This window comes from Pseudorca crassidens, chromosome X (genome assembly GCF_039906515.1).
Source record: "Pseudorca crassidens isolate mPseCra1 chromosome X, mPseCra1.hap1, whole genome shotgun sequence".
In the NCBI taxonomy this organism is placed as follows: domain Eukaryota; kingdom Metazoa; phylum Chordata; class Mammalia; order Artiodactyla; family Delphinidae; genus Pseudorca; species Pseudorca crassidens.
Window position 1 is genome coordinate 125,227,001 of NC_090317.1, and position 23,956 is coordinate 125,250,956.

Below are 23,956 nucleotides of genomic sequence, written 5' to 3' on the forward strand. Positions count from 1 at the left end.
AAAAAAATGACCTTGTCAAAGGTGAATGTATTGGAAGCTAATTTCTCTAAGAGGTTAGCCAAGGTCCTCCTTAGGGGTGAGCTTCTCCTTAGTTTGGGAAATACCTTAATAGAACTTGTGATTATGCAAAATCTGCTCTGCGAGAGAAGGTAACAAGTCCACGCATTACTCTCCTAGTAGAAACTGAAGTTTGACTGACCTGGAATTTGGAGAAGAGAGTTGGGGAAAGAGATGACCCCAGAAAATGAGGGGAGGCTAGATTCACAGTCTAAGGGGAAGGAGACCCATAATAGATTCTTGGTGATGGGGGAGAGGTGATGTATTATTTTAAAAGAAATTATTAGTGTCCATCAACAGATGAATGCATAAAGAAGATGTGTTATTAAACAATGGAATATTACTCAGCCATAAAAGAGAACGAAATTTTTCCATTTGCAGCAACATGGATGGACTTGGAGGGCGAAGTAAGTCAGAGAAAGACAAATAATGTATGATATCACTCATATGTGGAATCTAAAAAATACAACAAACTAGTAAATATAACAATAAAGAAGCAGTCTCGCAGATGTAGAGAACAAACTAGTGGTTACCACTGTGTGGGGGGAGGGGCAATATAGGGGTGGGGAATTGGGAGGTACAAACTATTGGGTATAAGACAGGCTACAAGGATGTACTGTACAACACGGGGAACATAACCAATATTTTGTAATAACTGTAAATGGAGTGTAACCTTTAAAAATTATATAAAAAATAAAACAGAAATTAAAAAAAAAAAGAAACTATTAGTGAAAACCAAAAATGCTTCATAAAAAGTCAAGAAGGTAAGGAGGTTGCACAAACTAATACAGATCTCTGAGTCCAAATGCAGTGCCTGCCACACAAAAATGTAAACCCAACAACTCCTTGAGCTGAAGTTACAAGTGAACAGGCCTGGAAGTGTGTGACTTTCAAGAAGTTATTTAACCTCAACTGTATCATCCTTAAGACGGGATACTAATTTTTATAGTGCTATTTAGAGGATTAAGTGAGGTAATAATATGTCAAGGGCTCAAAACAATAGCCGGCATTTATATAAACATTCATTTTAGAAAGTAAGTACTAGTCATTGGAGGAGGTGTACTAGAGCCGTCATTGTGTGTCTTTCCCCTGGGCTCCTTGGGAGCAGGTGCTGTATCATCCAACCTCATAGCACAGCTGGCGCATACAGGTGCACAATATATATTTGCTGAATTGAACTGAAAGAATTAGAACTGTCAGGTAATAACCCCAAGGGCCAAAACACGTCTTCTAGCACCCTACTTATATAAAAATTGGATTATTTATCAATGTATAGAGTTCTGCAAATACCATACCTATTTAAACAGAGCAGGAGAAAGAGGCTTAATAACTTAGACGATGCAGAAACTTGCCTCATTTCCCAAAAGTGTATGCCTTTTTATAAAAAGTACACATTCAGAATGAGGGTACAGGGCATTCAAGTCTTGCCTTTGCACTTGACCGTCAGACCCGCTGCTTTGTCAGTGTGAGGAACACTGCACATCTCAGCCACTGAGGCAGATCCTTGAGGGGGAGATGACTTCCGGCGCCAGAGAGAGAGAGAGAGAGAGAGAGAGAGAGAGAGAGAGAGAGAGAGAGAGAGAAGTCTGGCCCTGACAAGAGGAGGAGCGGGGCAGGAGGAGAGAGAAGGGGTAGGGAGAGGAGAGGACAGAAGGCTTGAGGCAATGCTATTTGCACGCAAATCAAATAACTAGGTTGACACTAGTTAATTCATACTTCTAAACCAGTTTAATGCAGAACTTGTTCTCTCCCTGAAATAAGAAAATAAGATGAAAGAGGATAGAGCTTACTGTCAAACTTACTTTCCAGTGTAAGGGAGATACTAATGATATTTCAGTAACATTTTGCGATTTAAAGGGCAAGAGAGGCAAGGACGCTTTCCAGGATCTCCTGATAAAAGCATATGATCGCACAGGATAGAAAAGGGATCTTTCAAAGGGAAAAGATAATGAAGAACCACAGATTTTGGCTGTACCTTACACACATTGGAAAAGACTACCCATTATCTAAGGACCCAAGGGACACCTGGTTCATCGTCTATAACTGATGCATATATGTTCTTGAAAGTGGACATAATCATGGTTTTCAACCCTAAACTAAAACAATTTGAAGATTACCACAACAATAAAAAGTTACATACCTGAATGTTTCTTCCAGCAAGGTGCCTGCATGCCTTCTATGTAAATTATGTGGACTGTCCCAAAGACTCCCCAGTTTTAATTAAATTTCACCCCCAAACACATTTCAGTCAGATGGCTTGTTAAAGCATAGAAAGGGAGAATCATGATTGTAATCTGTGGTCGAAAAAGTTATGTTTACACATTTACTCTGCTTGACATCACAGACCACACAGGGTCACGAAAGGTAAATCCCAATTTTGCATAAATTATAAGGTATAACTCTACCCATTTGTAGCTGTGATTTTAAATCTGACAAGTGGAAATACACCCAGGTTATATGGCATCCTTTGACACATCTCTTTCTGCTTAACTTGAAGGAATAAGGACTTGTTTTGCTGGCACTGTTACGTCTAAAGCTACCTTTGCTGAGGATCATAATTCCTTTTTCATAAACATAGGCTAATTTCACTTACCTTTTAGCTTGGCCATGCCTCTGTAACTATGAATCCAAAAAAGAAACACGGCCTAGTGGCTGCCTTCTTATAAAAACACTCTAAATTCAACAAATTCTCAATGTGGCGTAGGTAATGAATTATATGTGCTTGCAAAATTTCAAGCACATAATTGCCTGTCCGTAATAATTTTTGAAAATCAGCCCATTTCTAGAGCTCGTGCATATGGCTCATAAAATGTGTCACTTTTTCTATGATTCATAGACTTTATTCCAATTTTAAAGCAAACAGATGTTTATCTTTAAATGGGGTAGAAAATATAATGCTTTAAAAACTTTTGGTACATTTATTATGGTTAAAAATGGCAAACATCTGTAGGATGAGAAAAAATATAGTAAAAGTATACTAGACTGCCTCAGTCCTATGGGAAACCACAAATTAAGGGCTGACAAGTTGCAGGTATTTAAAATGTCTGGCTATGCTGCATTCCAAATAAAATAGGAAGCTTAATCGGGATGATATTTACTCTGTCCATATGTTACTTTCAGATTGCAAGGGCAGCTTGCTTCCTGATGCAGTATTTTAAGAGCAAACCCCTCAAGAAGAAAGAATAAAAAATATAGTGTGCTTATTAGTGGATTTCATTTTTAAATTAGAAATGTTAAATTATGTCGCTAAGCAATTTTAAAATTCTATTTTTAAAGAAAGCCAGAAAAAAAATGGCTTTCAGGATTCTCAATTAACTCCCGAACCCGAGATCCTAAGTTTCAAGATTAGTTGCAATCCAAGTGTGGGTAAAATAAGTAAATTACAATTTATCTATTTGTTTCCTAAAAGAAAATGAATTCCAATATAAATATTATAATGACCTTAAAAGCTCTGCATTTAATCTTATTTCCAGCAAATATTCACATTTCATCTATTTACTGTGTGCCCAATGCGCACGTGTGATGAACTCACTTATTTCTTTAGATTTAATGAGGCTAATGTTTCTATATATTGGCTGCTTTGAAAACCAGGAAAATAAAATTTTAGCATAAAGAATTTAAACTTTTTTTCCCAAAATAAGTTTTATGTTAAATACCAAAATGCCAACCTTTCAGGTCTTTCATATATATATATATATATATATATATATATATATATATATATATATGAAGCAGTGTGACCTTGGACACAGCATCCCAGCTACCTGGGCCTCAGTTTCTTCATATGAAATGAGCGTCATAGGTTGGTCCCATCCATATATATAGATTGTTTCAGAGGTGAAATTAACGTACCCATTTACTCTCCTTGTACATATTCATGGGTGTTTAGAAAGTGACATCCCAAGGAAAGATCTCCAGCATTCCACTGACCACTGGTGAAAATCCACTGTTCACCAATGGTTCATAGGCCACAATGGAGCACCAACAAGTTGACCCTAAAAAGATTATTCTCTGTGACGCTCGGACTTTCAATACCAAGAGTTTCTGAAGCCTCTTCTCAGCAGCGTTTTCTACACTGCAAGCTTTCTTCAGTTCGCCTGCACTCTGAATTATCTAGCTCACTAGATTATCCTCCCAATTATGCACTATCCCCTCAGAATTAAGAATTTTTTAAAAAGTCATTTTTCTAGCTTTTCTACCTACTAGCGGCTAACCTGTATGAACTATGGATAATAAAAGTGTTCTCTTACTTGCGCTTGGGGGCATCAGTTCAATTGAAAGTATTCATGATATAATCATAGGATGGGACCAACCTATGACTTGCCTCATTTCATAAGAAGAAACTGAGGCCCAGGTAGCTGAGGTGCTGTGTCCAAAGTCACACTGCTTGAATTCAGTTCTTGATTCCTAGTTGAATGTGCGTTTAATTAATCACAGTGAATGTATTCTTGAGTGTTTACTAAGTTCCAGGCGCTTGTAGTAACTATTCTGCATGAATCACGCCATGCAATGCTCGCAGCAGTGCTGTGAAAAGCTTTATTATTAACTCCAGTTTACAAATAAAGGACCTGAGGCTGTGGAGATGGAACTGCTTTACAATCAGATGGGGAAAAGCTCTATTTTTAACCCCGAGGATGCTGAATGTCTGCTTTTTGACTCTTGACCAAGATAAGGGCAGTGGGATTTCTGATATATATTTTTATGGTTAGAATTCCCCTCTCCCATCAGTTTCTTTACTGATGATTTGCAACTACCCTAACTGCTTTGACAACCCTGGTGGGATTTAGGACCAAGTGAACTGAGGAGTGCCCTGCACTGAAAGCTACCCTGAACGCCCCTCAGGCCAGGGTCCCTCACACAGATCTTGGGATTCAAGACAATGACTCAGCCTGGCCCTGTGTCTCCAGGAAAAGGTCCCTGGAGAGTTGAGTTGTTGGAATGGCTCTCAGACTCCAATGCTTGCCCATATACGCTTTCTCTTGCTGCACCATAAACTTTGCCTTTATAAACAAAAGCCTCATGTGAGGGCTTCCCTGGTGGTGCAGTGGTTGAGAGTCCACCTGCCGATGCAGGGGACACGGGTTCGTGCCCCGGTCCGGGAGGATCCCACATGCCGCGGAGCGGCTGGGCCCGTGAGCCATGGCCACTGAGCCTGCGCGTCCGGAGCCTGTGTTCCGCAACGGGAGGGGCCACAACAGTGAGAGGCCCGCGTACCGCAAAATAAAAATTTTTAAAAAATGCCTCATGTGAGTATTTTCTGGGTAGTTCATGAATATTTTTAGACATCCAAACCTGGAAAAGCAATACGGAGGCTTATAGAGATGAGGTGCCCACCTAGAGATCACAAAGCTTCTACATGGCTGTGACTAGGATAGAACCTGGCTGAGATCTCATGGCCGCCACTTCCAACTGTGAATGCTATAGCCTTGCGTGAGGACACCCGACAGAAAGAGCAAAGATGTGCTCTCTGGAAAGGTCTGTGCCACAAATGAACTTATCTATGAAAGAGAAATAGACTCGCAGACATAGAGAACTGGCTTCTGGCTGCCAAGGTGGAGGGGGTGATGGGGGAGGGATGGAGTGGGAGGTTGGGGTTAGCGTATGCAAACTAGTATATATAGAATGGATAAACAACAAGGTCTTACTGTAGAGCACAGTATCTTGTGATAAACCATAATGGAAAAGAATATAGGAAAGAATGTATGTATATGTATAATTGAATCACTTGCTGTACAGCAGAAATTAACACAACATTTGTAAACCAACTATACTTCAATAAATAAAAAATAAGGGTCTGTGCCAGAATAAGGACACCGTTATCTAACTCATCCACCCAAAGGGGATAACATTTTCCAATCCTAGTTACTTTGTTGCTGTGTAACAAATCATCTTAAAATAGAGTGGCTTAAAACAACAACTTATGTATTGCATCTCTTTACTTAGCTCACAACTCTGCAGGTTGGCAATTGGACTGGGCCCAGCTGGGCAGTTCTTCTGGTATCAGCTGAGCTCACTCAAGCATCTGCAGTCAAATTGGGTTGGCTAGGACTGGTGACCTAAGGTGGCCTCAACTGGGACGGCTCTTGTCTATCACTTGTGGCCTATCATCTCCCAGCAGTGCAGCCCTGGCTTGTTCTCATGGGAGCTGGGCAGTGCTCTAAGACAAAGAGAAAAGAAGTGTGCAAGGCCTCTTAAGCATACTGGGCTCAGACAGGTGCATCATCACTGCACCTGAATTTCACTGGCCAAAGCAAGGCACAAGCCTACCCCAGATTTAAGGGGAACAGAAATAGGTGTCAACCTATTGATGGGAGGAGCTGAAAAGTCCCAGTACAACCAACATCGACAAAGGCAAAGATGGAGAAACGGAACTAATTTTGTAATCAATCTACAATATTCACAAAGGTGCGGAACGTACAGTAAGAACACTGGTCTAGATGTAACCTTTTTCTCTCCAGAAAATGATGAAATATCCAAATGAAACTGTAAATCAGATCCTCTACATTACTTTCATCTCAGGAGGTAGATCACAGAGTTGATTCTCCAGCTGGCCCAGACTTACTCCCTCTGGCAACCTTTATTACAGTCAATTGAATCAACTGCAAATTTGTATACTGCATACAGCATGCAGGAAATAAGCAAATGGAAAATAGAGTTCAAGATTTTAAAACTTAATATTTTAATCATGGCATAATATAAAGTGACTTTCTTATAGGAGTAAATGAATTTGGTTTGATCAGACTGGGAAGATTTTCAGAGGCCACCATTACTCACAAAACTCAGCAAATGCCAGCCCTCTTCCTCACAAAGGACAGTCATAGTACCAGCCGACTTGTGATGAGCCAGTGAGGGCAACCAGCTACAGAAATGAAGTTATTTGGTGATGACTTTTCGAAGTATACCATGGACTACATAATGAAAACTAAGCAATAGCCACATTCTAATTTGAAAGAAGGTTCCTAAACTAGGAAAGTCATTTTGTTTCCCAATCCGCAATATATAGAGGACATTATGAAGGACATTTCAGTTCGGAATGCCAGGCAGACAATATATATTTATCTCTCCTCCCACTTGAGATTATTTAAAGTGAATATAGATGAGAAAAAGGACTAAGATCTGGTTCTAACGGAAAGAACAGGAAAGAGGATGGATCGGCAGCTAAGAGAGGGCAAGTGTGCAGAGGATGAAGGGCTGAGGGAGAGGCAGGGCCTGGAAAAGCAGGGTAGGGATGCTGTGGCTTTTACTGTGCTTTCCAAACTTTTCATTTCATGACTCACATGGAAAATAACATTACCTTACTGGATAAACTCAAGGCTAAAGGCCAAAGTCCGGGGCCTTTAGGTGCCCTAAAATCACCAGGCAGGCATTGATTTCTCAGCCTTCCTATGACTCAGTGGTTCTCAGCCCAGGGCAATTTTGCCCCTCAAAGCACTATTAGCAATGCCTGGCGATATTTTTGACCATCACAACTAAAGGGGGAAGGAAGCGGGGATTATTAGCTCTGAAAGAGGGGAGGCCAGGGATGCCACTCAACACCTTATAATCTGCAGGACTGCCCCCATGACAAAGAACAATCTGTCCTCAAATGCTAATAGTGCCGAGGCTGAGAAGCCCTGTAGTGGTCCATCTGCAGCCCACCACTGAGTCTCAGCACAGAGGCTGGGAAGCTCAGGTACAGTCAGAGGGATCTAGAACGGAGGAGGAAATTGATGTGACTGGAAAAAACGGCAAAGTTTGGGACTCGGAAATGCCAGGTACAGAATTGGGTGGCACAGGCCCTGGACAGAACATACAAGGAATAGTTTAAACATCTCTACATGAAATAATTCACCCAACCTACTCCCCCCCCGTAGAAGTGCCCAGAGTCATTATTTTTCCAGGACAAGAAACGGGGAGATTTTTCCCTAAGGAAATGGAATAAACCATCTGAGAAGATCTAGGGCAGAAAGTGGCAGTTGCTGGTGCCCCAGATAAAGGTCTCCATATCCGAGCATTGAGAAGTCCACAGGGAAACAGCTTGCCACTACCCCTCAGCCTAGAAGTAAGCCAGTCAAAATACCTGCTCATTTCAGAGCTTCCTAGGAGCTACTTGTTTCCCCTCTTGGAAGAGCAGCGCAGGCCAGCGCTCCTGCAATGAGACAGAGCACAGGAATCTCCTGGGCATCCTGTTAAAATGTAGACTCTGATTCAGTAGGTCTGATGTGGGACCTGAGATTCTGCCTCTCTAAAGAACTCCAGGGAGCGCTCCTGTTCCTAGTACGCGGGGGTCCTCCTTCTTTGAATAACAAGGGTTTAAAGAGGTTGGCGAACAACTGCTGGGCCAAACCCAGCCCAAAGCCAGTTGTGTAACATGTTTTATTGGACACAGCCATATCTGTTTGTTCACATGTTATCTATGGCTGCTCTGGTGATATAGCAGAGTTCAGTAGTTGGGACAAAGGCCATCAGGCCTGCAGTGCAGCCATTGGAACTGCTACAATTCCAGAGCTGTAATGCCAAACTTTCAATAATATGACCACTTCCCATGAATCCAATTAAGTACCCAAGTAACTCTAATAATGCGTCTGGATCCCAATTCCTGTAAAAGGCCAGGTAGCAAATATTTTTGGCTTTGTGTGCAACATGGCCGCTGCTACCATTCCCTTCTGAGGGAAAACTGCTTATAAGTGAGATTGAATGAATCAGTGCAGACAGCTTTCAATCCCCAAGAATTAGAAAATTCACACTACATCTTCAGTATTCATTCAACAACATTTGATTAAAAAAATACAAAATAGTATATGAAACTGTTACATAATACATTACAACAAATAGTATTTTTCCAGAATAGAAAAAGGAAAACAGGTTGGATTAATTTAAAATACTTTCCTCAGGCTTTCCTGGTGGCACAGTGGTTAAGAATCCGCCTGCCAGTGCAGGGGACACGGGTTCGAGCCCTGGTCCAGGAAGTTCCCACATGCTGCGGACCAACTAAGCCCGTGCGCCACAACTACTGAGCCTGCACTCTAGAGCCCACGAGCCACAACTACTGAGCCCGCGAGCTACAACTACTGAGCCCGTGCACCACAACTACTGAGCCTGCGCTCTAGAGCCCGCGAACCACAACTACTGAGCCCCTGTGCCACAACTACTGAGCCCGTGCGCCACAACTACTGAGCCCGTGCGCCACAACTATTGAGCCTGTGCTCTAGAGCCTGTGAGCCACAACTACTGTAGCCCGCATGCCTAGAGTCCGTGCTCCGCAACAAGAGAAGCCACCGCGATGAGAAGCCCGCGCACAGCAGCAAAGAGTAGCCCCACTCACCGCAACTAGAGAAAGCCCGCGCACAGCAACGAAGACCCAACGCAGCCAAAAATAAATATATTAAATAAATTAATTTAAAAAAAAAAGTCACTCTTCTAGCATATTTTAACTTGTGTTTTGGGTGAGGGAAACATCATAGAAATAAAAAGCAACCCAATGGAGCTTACATTAAAGCGCTTATAGCTTTAACAAAGCATCAAACAAAACTGTTTCCTGTCCTCACAGAATTTTATTGAATCTGTAGAACTTTCCTTGTCATGAAATGTTATAAGACCATAAAACATCAGCTTGTGCTTGGTAAAAGTATATTATGAAAAAAAGTCCATATCCATTATCTTAATTAGAAAAAATATTAGTAATAGAAATTGCTTTCTAAATGTATTGAGTAAGGAGAAGGCGATTAATTTGCATGCATCAACCTATCTTTTTATGAACATAGACTCAGATCAGTAAAAAGAGAAGTAAAATAATCTGGGAACTTACTATTTGAGAACATAAAGCACTCAATTTATTATTGACAAGCCAAAATAACAAGAAAATTAGGAAAATCTCACTGTGACATGTTTATTTTCAAACTGCTTTTAGTTAAGTGGCAATTTCTCTTCATAATGCACTAAAATTATGCTCAAAATTTTAACTGTTTTCCTTGAGAACAATTAATAAACAAGCAAAATGTGTCATTTTGTCAAGCTCAGGAAATGCCTTTTTCATGTTGTGAGGCACACCTTAAATTAGGGCAGAAGCTATGGTTTGAATGAAGAATTAGGTGAAGAGCAAATTATCACATGCTAATTTACTGGTCCTGGACAGCCTTCAACGACTTGATTAATTTTAGACATAATCTGACAATTAATAAAGGGCGTATTTTAAAGTACGTGTTGGGAAAGAATATGTTATGACTAAATCCAGTTGCTTGGGGAAAGGTTACACAGCTTGAACTACACATTATCAGGTGGCAAAGATAAAGTTAGTGAAAGCGAGGCTCCTGCCCAGCCTCAAAAGTGAAAGATAGATCTTTGTTGTCTCTTCCTGTCTACTTTGGAGAAATGAAGGTAGGATTTTGCCTGGGACAACTTGGAGAGGAAAGCAGCACAGGGCTTTACTCCAAAGGCAAGACATGCAGATTCTTTCTTCTCTTTGTTGGCTCAACCCACCTGTGGCCATTTGCATGCCCATCAGTTATTTCCATCTCTCAAGACATGAGATGATGGAAGCTACACCAGGATTCCAACAAATGCATCCTTCCTCTTCCTTAACCAACTCATCTCTCCCAGAGGCTCAGCCTTGCTCTTAAAGGATCTGAACTCAGATGTATACAGATGGAGTTTACGTAAGCCCAACCCAACACCGTGGGACTCCAGTTGCCCTTGTTGCTAGAAAGGCCTTAAATTGCTTCCATTTAGTTGCAGAGGCCCAGTTCCCAAACCTTAGACTCCTAAAGCAGGGTCAGGTGGGATCTCTCCCTGAGCATATTATTCCCCAAAAGTAACCCCTCTGAAGAGGCAATTAAGACTCTAACGTCTCCTGGGCATATACTTGGACAAAACTATAATTCGAAAAGATACCTGTACCCCTATGTTCAAAGAAGCATTATTTACAATAGCCAAGACATGGAAACAACCGAAATGTCCATCAACGCACGAATGGATAAAGAAGATGTGGTACATATACACAATGGAATGTTACTCAGCCATAAAAAAAGAATGAAATAATGCCATCTGTAGCAACATGGATGGACCTGCAGATTATCATACTAAGCAACGTAAGTCAGAAAGAGAAAGACAAATACCCTATGATATCACTTCCATGTGGAATCTAAAATATGACACAAATGAACATATCTATGAAACAAAAGCAGACTCAAAGACATAGAGAACAGACTTGTGATTGCCAAGGAAGGGGTGGAGGGAAGGATTGGGAGTTTGGGATTAGCAGATGCAAACTATTATATATAGGATGGATAAACAACAAGGGCCTACTGTAGAGCACAGGGAACTACAGTCAATATCGTGTGATAAGCCAGAATGGAAAAGAATATGAAGAATATATATGTGTATAACTGGGTCACTTTGCTATACAGCAGAAATTAACACAACACTGTAAATCAACTATACTTCAATAAAATTTTTTTTAAAAATGACTCCAGCATGAAGAGGAAGCAGTGAGCAAGCCACATGTTGGGTCTGGTTGAGAGGAGGTCAAAGAAGTGACATGAGTCAAGAGCAGCCTCCTCCTCCAGAGGCTGGCTCCACAGCGTCACAGCCTGGCTGTCCCATGCTTTCCAAGGGGGCTCGGGTCTGGTTCTCTCTACCACAGACCTCATCTTGGTAACCATCCTACTATCCATGAGCCACTAAAGGCTGAGTCTTTACTCCTGTTGGTTTGCCAACCTGGACACAGTACTACGAACAGCCCCAAGCCTTGCCAGCTCCAGGCTCCCTCTATCCCCTGGGCACCCTCCCCAACCTGTTACATTTGGTTCTCAGTGCCGGAGTCTGCTGGCTTGAGCACACGCTTCTGCCAGAGTTGGCCCAGGTGACAATGGTATTTGCTTCTAGAGCCAAGGCTACTGCTACCTCCTCCGAATCATCCCACTCAGAATGCGGGCACCCAATTCTGCTTAGTATTCTAACCCCCCAGGCTGCCCTAAACTTGCTACCGTGGACTAGGGCTCTGGTAAAATACTGACGGTGACTCACAGTTAAAAATAAATATTGCCTAGGAACCCACTTCAGACATGTATATATAAAACATTTTTACAATATTTCATCAAATCTTAGATGCCATTGATTCTGAGACCCACCTTGATTTGAGATGTCAAAACACACAAAGATGTGCAACTTACTATTAACAAAATATGAAAACTAAAGTTTCGTGAAGCAATACTCACGCCACTACATACAAGGCACTGATATTTTTCTGGCCTGATTCTGCTTGTGATGAACTATACTGACTGATTAACCAGCTGCACGGTCAAAAGTTGTAATTGGAAAATACAGAAGGTCCCTTACAGGCTTATACACAGGTGCAGGCTTCCCATCACACCTCTGTTGAACTCCCAACTCAAATCACTGCCTACAGGGCCCTGAACGACCTGGGTCCTGTACCTCCCAAACTTGCCCCACCACCTTCGTGCCTGCCCACAAGGCCCTGCCAGGCTGTTCTGAAAGTCCCCTGAACACACCGAACACCTTCGCCCACCTCATGCTGTCCTCGCTTGAAATGCCCTTCCTCAGTTACTCCTACTGTTTGCTTGCTTCGTGTAGCATCTCTGACGTGCTCCCAGTCCCGACACCCGTCGGTCACTTTATGTCGCATCACCTCATTTCAATGTGGGGAGATAATTCATGGGTTTCTGCTTGTCTTCTGGGTCAAGGGCACTAAGAGCTTCGTCCACAGATGTTGGGATAGCAAGCATCCTGGGAAGCTAGAGATTGCATAGCCCTGAGTCACAGCCTTGTTTCCTGACCAGGAGAGTAAACAGAGAGCTCCCTCGTCCTCATCTCCCCTGCGCTCCGAGACAGTAAAGGATCAGAAAGTCTCCCTCCCTCCCTAGAGAAGACCTGCTTACACTCACTTCAGGCTAGCAGCATGAAGAGAATCTCCCTTGGAAGGGATATAGACAGGCAGGTGTGCTAGCAGTTCTAAGGTGGGATTTCGCTACAACTGGTGTTTCCAAGCTGTGACGCAATTCCACTGTGTGCCCCGCATCTACTAAGGGACCCACTCTGCACATCACCTGCTACAACTTAGAGAGAGGCAAGGGAACCAAGGTGAATTGCCTGATCAATATGGGCTCACTGTTTGCATACAGATGAATTTATGCAAGTGTAGGGACCTCCCTGGTGGCGCAGTAGTTAAGAATCCGCCTGCCAATGCAGGGGACACGGGTTCGAGCCCTGGTCTGGGAAGATCCCACATTCCATGGAGCAACTAAGCCGGTGCACCACAACTACTGAGCCTGCGCTCTAGACCCCGCAAGCCACAACTACTGAAGTCCACGTACCACAACTGCTGAAGCCTGCGCACCTAGAGCCCATGCTCTGCAGCAAGAGAAGCCACCACAGTGAGAAGCCCGCACACCACAACGAAGAGCAGCCCCTGCTTGCCGCAACTAGAGAAAGTCCGCGCACAGCAACAAAAACCCAATGCAGCCAAAAATAAAAATAAATAAATTTATGCAAGTGTAGAAGGCCAGCCTAGCAGCTCCATTGCTGCTTAGGGGCTGCTTAGTGCTTGTTTACAGCATTAACCACATCTGGACTTATCCCATCCTCTGCTTATCACCAGACTCCCCCAACTAGATTGTAAGCCTCATGAGGACAGAGATCAGGTAATACTGCCATAATTAATACAAATGTATACTTCTATCCACTAAGTTTATGATTTATAAACTGTACAATTCACTCCTTTGTCCAGATATGCCCTGCTATGGAAACTCTTAGACGTATTATAAGTGGTCAACAGGTCTCATTTTATAAAAACGTGTTCTCTAAAACATATGTTGCTTGACACATTTATTACCTCAAAGTCTTGCTTGAGGTAACAAATGCTTATAGTTAAGAGATGCTTATGGAGAGATATACCATGTTCTTGGATTGGAAGAATCAACATTGTGAAAATGACTATACTACCCAAAGCAATCTACAGATTCAATGCAATCCCTATCAAACTACCACTGGCATTTTTCACAGACTAGAACAAAAAATTTCAAAATTTGTATGGAAACACAAAAGACCCCGAATAGCCAAAGCAATCTTGAGAAAGAAAAACGGAGCTGGAGGAATCAGGCTCCCTGACTTCAGACTATACTACAAAGCTAGAGTAATCAAGACAGTGTGGTACTGGCACAGAAACAGAAACATAGATCAATGGAACAGGATAGAAAGCCCAGAGAGAAACCCACACACATATGGTCACCTTATCTTTGATAAAGGAGGCAAGAATATACAATGGAGAAAAGACAGCCTCTTCAATAAGTGGTGCTGGGAAAACTGGAAAGCTACATGTAAAAGAATGAAATTAGAACACTCCCAAACACCGTACACAAAAATAAACTCAAAATGGATTAAAGACCTAAATGTAAGGCCAGACACTATCAAACTCTTAGAGGAAAACATAGGCAGAACACTCTATGACATAAATCACAGCAAGATCCTTTTTGACCCACCTCCTAGAGAAATGGAAATAAAAACAAAAATAAACAAATGGGACCTAAGGAAACTTCAAAGCTTTTGCACAGCAAAGGAAACCACAAACAAGATGAAAAGACAACCCTCAGAATGGGAGAAAATATTTGCAAATGAAGCAACTGACAAAGAATTAATCTCCAAAATTTACAAGCAGCTCATGCAGCTCAATATCAATAAAACAAATAACCCAATCCAGAAATGGGCAGAAGCCCTAAATGGACATTTCTCCAAAGAAGATATACAGATTGCCAACAAACACATGAAAGAATGCTCAACATCATTAGAGAAATGCAAATCAAAACTACAATGCGGGGGCTTCCCTGGTGGCGCAGTGGTTGAGAGTCCGCCTGCCGATGCCGGGGACGCGGGTTCGTGCCCCGGTCCGGGAGGATCCCACGTGCCGCAGAGCGGCTGGGAGCCTGTGCTCCGCAACGGAAGAGGCCACGGAAGTGAGAGGCCCGCGTATGGCAAAAAAAAAAAAAAAAAAAAAAAAACTACAATGCGATATCATCTCACACCGGTCAGAATGGCCATCATCAAAAAATCTACAAACAATAAATGCTGGAGAGGGTGTGGAGAAAAGGGAACCCTCTTGCACTGTCGGTGGGAATGTAAATTGATAAAACCACTATGGAGAACAGTATGGAGGTTCCTTAAAAAACTACAAATAGAACTACCATATGACCCAGCAATCCCACTACTGGGCATATATCCTAAGAAAACTATAATTCAAAAAAGAGTCATGTACCACAATGTTCACTGCAGCTATTTACAATAGCCAGGACATGGAAGCAACCTAAGTGTCCATCGACAGATGAACGGATAAAGAAGATGTGGCACATATATACAATGGAATATTACTCAGCCATAAAAAGAAACAAAATTGATTTATTTGTAGTAAGGTAGATGGACCTAGAGTCTGTCATACAGAATGAAGTCAGTCAGAAAGAGAAAAACAAATACCGTATGCTAACACATATATATGGAATGTAAAAAAAAAAATGGTCATGAAGAACCTAGGGGCAAGACAGGAATAAAGACGCAGACCTACTAGAGAATGGACTTGAGGACACGGGGAGGGGGACGGGTGCGCTGGGACAAAGTGAGAGAGTGGTAGTATATATATCGACATATATACAGTGCCAAGTGTAGAACAGATAGCTAGTGGGAAGCAGTCGCATAGCACAGGGAGATCAGCTCGGTGCTTTGTGACCACCTAGAGGGGTGCGATAGGAAGGGTGGGAGGGAGGGAGATGCAAGAGGGAAGAGATATGGGGATATATGTATATGTATAACTGATTCACTTTGTTATAAAGCAGAAACTAACACACCATTGTAAAGCAATTATACTCCAATAAAAATGTTAAAAAAAAAAAAGAGATGCAGGGGACACGGGTTCGTGCCCCGGGCCGGGAAGATCCCACGTGCCACGGAGCGGCTGGGCCCGTGAGCCATGGCCGCTGAGCCTGCGCGTCCGGAGCCTGTGCTCCGCAACGGGAGAGGCCACAACAGTGAGAGGCCCGCGTACCGCAAAAAAAAAAAAGAAAAAAAAAAAAAAGAAAACAAAATTTTATTCTGCTGCCTTAAAAGGTATATATAGAGAAGTGAATCTTGTTTGATAATTGAGTGTCTCGCTTCCCCCTCAGGGTCACTGCCGTGAATATTAAACATGATTACATTGTACAGAAAGAGATTCTCTGTTGGTATTTAGTCTGGAAATTAAAATTTTTAATAAACTACTAATAAGGGTTTTTTCCATCACTTTATTCTTTCCAGGTACTATTAAGTTGGGTACACTTCTATTTTCCTCGTCTTGCGGCTAATCAAGGTTTTGAAGTACCTCTTTTAAAAGCCTTCTAAATGAAATAAACAGCAGAATCACATGGTAAATCAAACCATTTAGAAAACACACTGCTGGTTATCACCTTACCCTATAAAACACTGGTGGAATTAATTCCTAACTGCTGTGTAGGTTACATTACCTACCTGGGGTCCTGGTTTAATTTTAAAAAGCAAAACGTCTGTTTCTCAATGGATCTATTTGCATTTATGCCATTCCAAGCAAAATATAATAATAAAGTTTGAAGGAGTTTTCCTCAAGGCAGTAACAGTGATCTGGTCCTGTGTTTTACTACAAGCACCTGCTGACAGTGTTTGCATTCTGGGAGGATGGAGATGCAGGCGGCGTTATCACTGCCTTGAGGTGGGGGAAAGCAGTGATGGGAAGGTTCAGCCTGGGGAACCAGGAACCTTGAGATCCAGTTCTCAGTTGCTCCTACCTTGCTTCATGGCCTTGAAGAAGTCCCCTGTCCTCTTTTTTGCCTCATTTCCCTCATTTGGAAAATGAGAACAGTACCTGGCTGTGTGAATTAACTAATCAATCATTTCAAATGGCTAAAAGGGCTTTAGACTCGCAAGCCATTTTATAGGATGTAAACTGCTATCTTCCAAATACTCCACATGTGCAACTCTATTAAGCTAGAAAAAAAACACCAGTGGTTTCGCTTTATAAGTTCCAGAGGCAAATGCTGATAAAGGTTCTATAAACAGTGTTTACAACGACAGCCATGGACGGAACTGCAAAATAACATTATGTGGCAAACATTCAGAAATAGGATTATTACTGAAATAATCCTCAGTTCCTAAACCATGTAGGAAAAGAAAATCCACCATGGCAAAACTTCTAGAACTTCCGATCATCTTCCATTAACATTTGCATAGAAGATAACTACCAGGAGACTTGCCAATAGACTTTCTTTGTTCAGTGATAAAAACAGGCACCAGTGGGCCAAGGAAAGCACTGAAAACAGAGACAACAGAAGCCCTTGGGTTTTACATTTCACCCAAGTCTCTCCAAATGATTGGTTCTCCAATCAAGGCACTTTTGCAGCACCGATCTCATTTCTTCTTGCCATAGCCCTGAGGACATTTAAGGTTTGACTATGGGCTGCTATTCCCAAGCCTGCCATCTTCCTACTACATGTGGGGACAGCTCGCCTCAAGCATTACTTAGCCAGACGTGCAGGCAAGAAGGGTTGCTGTGAAGCTACTTGGGGGCAGCTCCAGCTGCAGAGAAACTCCTTCCCATCAGGAGTGTCCAGCACCAGAAGGCAGTGGTTCTCAAACTTGGCTGCACAGAAGATTCCTGGTGTCCAGGCCCCAATCCATACTAATTACAGCAGAATCCCTAGGGGCGGGTCCAGGCATCAGTATTTGTTGAAACTCTCAACACTAACACAGTGCACAGCCGCATCTGAGAACCAGTGCTGTAAGGCATTCCCAAAGCTATTACTGACTGAAGACAGGGCAGGAGACACCTCTTTTCCATTGTTGCCTTATTGCCTACACCAAGGGTCCACAAACTTTGCCTGTAAAAGGCCAGATAGTAAGTACTTTTGGCTTTGCAGGACCTTCTGTTGAAACCACTCAACTCTGCATTTGCCACACAAAAGCAGCCTTATATAATATGTAAATGGACACGGGGCCAGATTGGGCACTTGAGCCCTACTCTGCTGACCCCTGACCTAGACGGTGCTCAATTATCTATGTGTCTCATGGTGCTAGTATGTTATATACATCATAAAACACACAAATGAAAATTTTCAATGGACAAAGTAAATGTATGGTTAACTGTGTGTTTGATTATTAATAGTACAGAAGGTGCTCCTGTGGAACCATTCCTGTTAATATTTTTTTACAGAGAGCAATTTGTTTTAATATGCTTAATTAATTTTGAAAATCTTGGTTTCACACACTATGATACAGCAATCTGAAGGTCTGGCTCGAAGTTCACTGCTAAACTGGGATCGGCGGCTCTCAGACTGAAAGAAAAACTTCACAGGGAGATGTTGACCCAAATGTTGACTGGCTGAGTTTTCCAACCCATGAATCTCAGTTTGCAACCCACTCACACCAACCAGGGAATCATTTTTGTTGAACCTGTGACAGTAAATGTCCACCTTCCGTGGCAACGATCAGTTGTCCTGGAAACTAATGGGAATGTGTCAATTTTCACATTTTAAATACATGAGTTCAGAGCCCACTAAAACCTTAACTCTGGAAGCTTTTTAAGCAGGTTAGAAAACTCTATTTCCAAGAATTTTAAGCATTCATCTATGGGTGATGATAGGTAAGACTCATGTTTTTCAGAGACAATATATTCACTTAAGAATATATAACAATGGAAACACTGACAAACGTCCCTTTGCAAAATGGTCCTGCATTTTAAAACATGTTTCTCTTGAAAAGCAGTTAACTGCTTGCTCAGTGTTTAAATTTTTATTTTGAAATAACAAAGTATGTTTATGTCTCAGAAGGATCTATTAGATAGCATACCATTAACACCCTCTTGTCATATCTGAAAAGAATTTTTGTAACATATAAAGAATATTTTTAATTTTGACAACACCTTTAAGAAGTGTTTTGCAATGAGGTAAGTGTTTCGCCTCTACATACATCAAGATGTTCACATCCAGGTGCCATCTCATTACCAAGGACGGTAAAGAGTCTACTATTTGAAGGTATGCTTTAAATAAGCTAGGCACAGTACTGATGTCCTACAGGATGTCACCGACAACATGTTGCAAAACACTGAGAGCCAAAAAAAAAAGGAGAAAGAAAAAGAAGGAGCAAGAGTACAGGTGACAACCCCTCCACGTTATAAAACTTTCACACTTCCTTCCAGATACATGATTGCACATGAAATGTGCTCACATGCTATACACCAAAATGAGCATTCTGACATCAAACTGTACATTGTATGGTACAAAAGTTTCATATTTTGTTTAAGATAAAAAGCAAATATCAAGCTCCACACCTGGATCAGCATGGTGCACCTGCCAGTGCTTTGGAGACCAGGGCCCCAGAAGGCAGTGTTAAAGGGCCTGGGAAGGACGGTCAGCACACAGAAAGCGCACCAGCACCCTCTTTTCTACACCACTGGCCAACACTGCACATCAACCAGAAAGCTTCTCAGCCTCTAGGACTCTAAGGCACCCACTACATCAGTCAGTCAGGACAGTGAAAGGAAAGCCAGCTCTCATTTGGCCTCTGCTCTAACAAGGCAGTTTATGCTTTAGGGAAACTTACTTTAACACTTGGTAATTAACCAGATTCATCGCATTCTCACCCCAAATAACTCAGACTTTTCCAGAAAAGACAGTCAAAAGAGACCCCGAAAATTATAATTTTTAAGTCATGTCATTCACCTAAACATTCTTGACAATTTCCCCTATGTTCTTACTAGAACAAAATAGCATGAAGGAAATATGTTTCATATTAGCGACAAGACAGTAAGTCTTTGCCATTTACTTTCAATACAATTTACGCAGTCATCAAAGACCTTAAAATTCAAATGGCTTCTATATTCAGATCTTAAAACGGCAATAGGAAGTTCATTAAATCAGAACTAAACACTCTTCATTGAATATAAATTTCAACGATTTTAGTAACACTGAAAAATGCTAAACCATGCATGCCATTTTCAATGATGATCCCCGTAACTATAAAAGATTTTTACTTCAAAATCAGACAGTGTGATCGCTGCATTCTAGCGGTTATATTCCTGACTTTAAACCGACCTTTGTAATGTAAAAAAGAATGCCATAGAACCCTGGAGGATTTTTACGGTACTCGTAATGCTGAAAGCAAGCACACCACACAGTGGATTTACCTGGATACCCTTGTGAAGGGATGCATTTCAGAAGAGGATCTAAAATAATGAGAAGAAAAGGAAAATGTGAAAAACATCAACAAAACTCATTATGTTTGATAAAAAATCAATAATATAATCAAGTTTTCAATTGAGTTTAATAAAACTTATGGTTATATCAACTTGAAACACTCTATGGTTTAGAATATTTTTAATTTTATCTTTCTCTCCAGAATTTATATCATCCAATTACCACCTAAGATGTTGCTCTTTAAGAAATCTGGAGATGTACACAAATTATAACTATTCACCCATTTTAGGTGGGGCACAGACATGTAATGTTTAGGCTGTATTGCTGTCACTCAGGTTCACCAAGCCTGGCCTTGATATTTGGTTATTGCGGGAGTGGGACTTGAGCGGGTTGGTTTCTTCCTTCCTAGAAAACTTTCCCTCACTACTGTATCAGTTAAGAAAGTGTTTATATAGGAGTCAAATCCCATATATTTCAATGTATATAAAAGCACCACCACCTACCAACTGTGTTACCTTGGGTGAGGTAATTAAATTCTCTGTGCCAAGTTTTCTCCCTTGTAAACAGGAATGATAATGGTACCTACCTCTTTGAATCACTACAAGAATCACATTTTAAAAATTCACCCAGTTTACTAAACCTGATTTGTCATTTAAGGTCTGTGTTTACCTTCAATACCACCCTTGTCCCCTGTCAGCTCCTTTGGCTAAGGAGAGCAGCATTTCACACTCAGCACAATTGATATTTTGGGCCAGACAGTTCTTTGTAGTGGGAGCTGTCCTGTGCAATATAGGATGTTTAGGAGCATCCCTGGTCTCTGTCCACTGCATGCCGATTGTCCTCCCCCCGCCCCCCGCTCCCGTTTTGTGACAACCAAAAATGTCCCCAGACATTGCCAAATACTCCCTGAGGGGCAAAAGTACCAACCCACTGAGAACCACTCACAGGCACAAACATTCTTTGGCCAAACCTCGTCTAAGTATCAAGCCCACATGACAACATTTGGTTTGCTGGTACCTAGTTCTCATTCTCATCTGTCCATTGTGAATTCCACCTTAGGCCTTGCTCGGGCCTCTAATGTGGCTTACCTTACTTTACCCTGGAGAATCTGCGTATTTTTAATCCATGCCCTGCCCTTCTTATTCTCGGGACACCTAGAAATCCCCTAATGATCACCAGCTGTTTTTCACAGGTTGCTCACTGCCTCTTGGTCTTTCCTATGTTCCCTCCCACAAATCCACCAAGTTCAAGATATGTGATGATAGTGGTGGGATTCAGAACGCACTACCCAAAATAGGGCACGCTACTCAAAACAGGGCACCTTGGCATATTGGATATCTTAAGCTGAAGGAATCTGAGAAACAGCAGGTGCAAGAAGGACCCTATGACCCCTCTCCCTCTTCCCCTAAGGCAGGTCATAAGACCCTCAAGGGAGAGATGCCCTCCCCATACCCGAGGAAAGAAACATCCTAATGTCCTAAGACCAAGGGTCACTGAGAGGAATATGAACGCAGAGGCCTTGCTAAGTTTCCTCTAGTTGACAACCCACAGTTCACACACTTTTCTCCTACCATGTTTTTCCACGACTTTCCACTCCTCAGCAAACCTAGTACAGTACACCCCCTTATCCACAAGGGATATGATCCAAGAACCCAGTAGATGCCTGAAACCTTGTAGAACACAGAACCTTATACGTACTATGGTTTTCCCTATACATACATACTGATAATAAAGTTTAATTTATAAATTCGGCACAGAAAGAAACTAACAGTAACTAATAATAAAATAGAAAATAACAGTATACTGTAATAAAAGTAATTTGAGGGCTTGCCTGGTGGCGCAGTGGTTGAGAGCCCGCCTGCCGATGCAGGGGACGCACGTTCGTGCCCCGGTCCGGTAAGATCCCACATGCCGCGGAGCGGCTGGGCCCGTGAGCCATGGCCGCTGAGCCTGCGCGTCCGGAGCCTGTGCTCCGCAAAGGGAGAGGCCACAGCAGTGAGAGGCCGGCGTACCGCAAAAAAAAAATAATTTGAATGTGCTTTCTTTCTCTCTCTCTCTCAAAATATCACCGTACACGGCACCCCTGGTGGTGCAGTGGTTGAGAGTCCGCCTGCTGATGCAGGGGACACGGGCTCGTGCCCCGGTCCGGGAGGATCCCACATGCCGCGGAGCGGCTGGGCCCGTGCGCGTCCGGAGCCTGTGCTCCGCAACGGGAGAGGCTACAACAGTGAGAGGCCCGCGTTCCGCCAAAAAAAAAAAAAAAAAAAAAAAAAAATCACCATACAAACTGAATGCCGTTTCCTTCGTAACTAAGCGCTTACGCACTGCGGCTGTTAACTTTGCAGTTTGAGGTGCGACAGCAAAACCAGCACAGATTTCATTTTCCTTCTTCACAATGTCACGGGGAGAAGATGTGTTCTTACCAGAGGTCTGAGCTATCTGAGCATCTAATATTTTTCTTTCCTTATTGAGTCGAGAACTTTCACCTTTTCACTTAAAGGAAGCACTTCAGGGCTTCTCTCTGGCATTTCCGAATCACCAGCATCACTCCTCTGGCACTTTGGGGCCAGAATTAAGTAAAATCAGGGCCTCTTGAACACAGCACTGCGACACTGCGACAGGTGACAACTTCTGCCACTAAGTAACTACTGGGCGGGACTCGCTGGACAAACGGACGATTCATATCCCTGGGGAAACAGAGCTGATATCGCGAGATTTCATCACGCGAGATTTCACCACGCGAGATTTCATCACACTAATCAGAATGGCACGCACTCTAAAACTTATGAATTGTTTATTTCTGGAATTTTCCATTTAATATTTTCCGGCCTCGGCTGACCACAGGTAGGTAAAGCCACAGAAAGCAAAACCGATGATAAGCGCTTCCCTGGTGGCGCAGTGGTTGAGAGTCCGCCTGCCATTGCGGGGGACACGGCTTTGTGCCCCCGTCTGGGAGGATCTCACATGCCGCGGAGCGGCTGGGCCCGAGAGCCATGGCCGTCGGGCCTGCGCGTCCGGAGCCTGTGCTCCGCAGCGGGAGAGGCCACAACGGTGAGAGGCCTACATACTGCAAAAAAAAAAAAAAAAAAAAAAAAAAAACGATGATAAGGGGGAACAACTATTAAAATGCATATGTTTGGGACTTCCCTGGTGGTCCAGTGGTAAAGAATCCGCCTTCTAATGCAGGGGACATGGCTTCAATCCCTGGTCGGGGAACTAAGATCCAGCATGCTTGCTGCGAGGCAACTAAGCCTGCACGCCACATCCAGAGACAGAAAAACCCACACGCCACAACTAAAGAAGCCTGCACGCTGCAACAAAGACCCGAAGCAGCCAAAAATTTTTTGAAAAGAAAACATGCATATGTTTAACTGTTTCTTTCAGTCTTCATTTCCTTAGGAAGGCAATCATGACAAGTAAAACTTATATTAAATAAATGTGTGTGCTTTTCTCTTGTTAATCTGTCTTTTGTCAGGCCCATTTTCAGGGCCCCAGCTAGAGAACCTGGGAGGACAGAAGGAGAAAGAATTTCTCCTCCCCTACAGTATGAGCCTGTCACTGAAATGCTGTCATTTAGTTCATATTTGTACACATACTGGCTCAAGTATGTCAATGGATAATTATTACTACGTTCTTTTCAAAACAACAAAATAGAAGGTTAACCCAAAAAACTTTTTATCACAAAACCCCATTTGCTTGCAATATTAAAATGAAATGGGTTT

General features: G+C 42.4%; 1 protein-coding gene across 5 annotated transcripts in view; it reads right to left on the reverse strand.

Moving 5' to 3' along the window:
- FRMPD4 (FERM and PDZ domain containing 4) overlaps positions 1-23,956 on the reverse strand; it is a 542,135-nt gene that overhangs the window by 339,775 nt on the left and 178,404 nt on the right. The window contains exon 1 of one of the 5 annotated variants that reach the window (XM_067722359.1): positions 20,225-20,259. The exons of the other annotated variants lie outside the window; for them this stretch is intronic. Within the exon in view, the coding sequence (XP_067578460.1) occupies positions 20,225-20,250 (26 nt within the window). The 5' untranslated portion in view covers positions 20,251-20,259. Of the gene's footprint in view, positions 1-20,224; positions 20,260-23,956 lie in introns of those variants that run through there. 5 annotated transcript variants of the gene reach the window in all.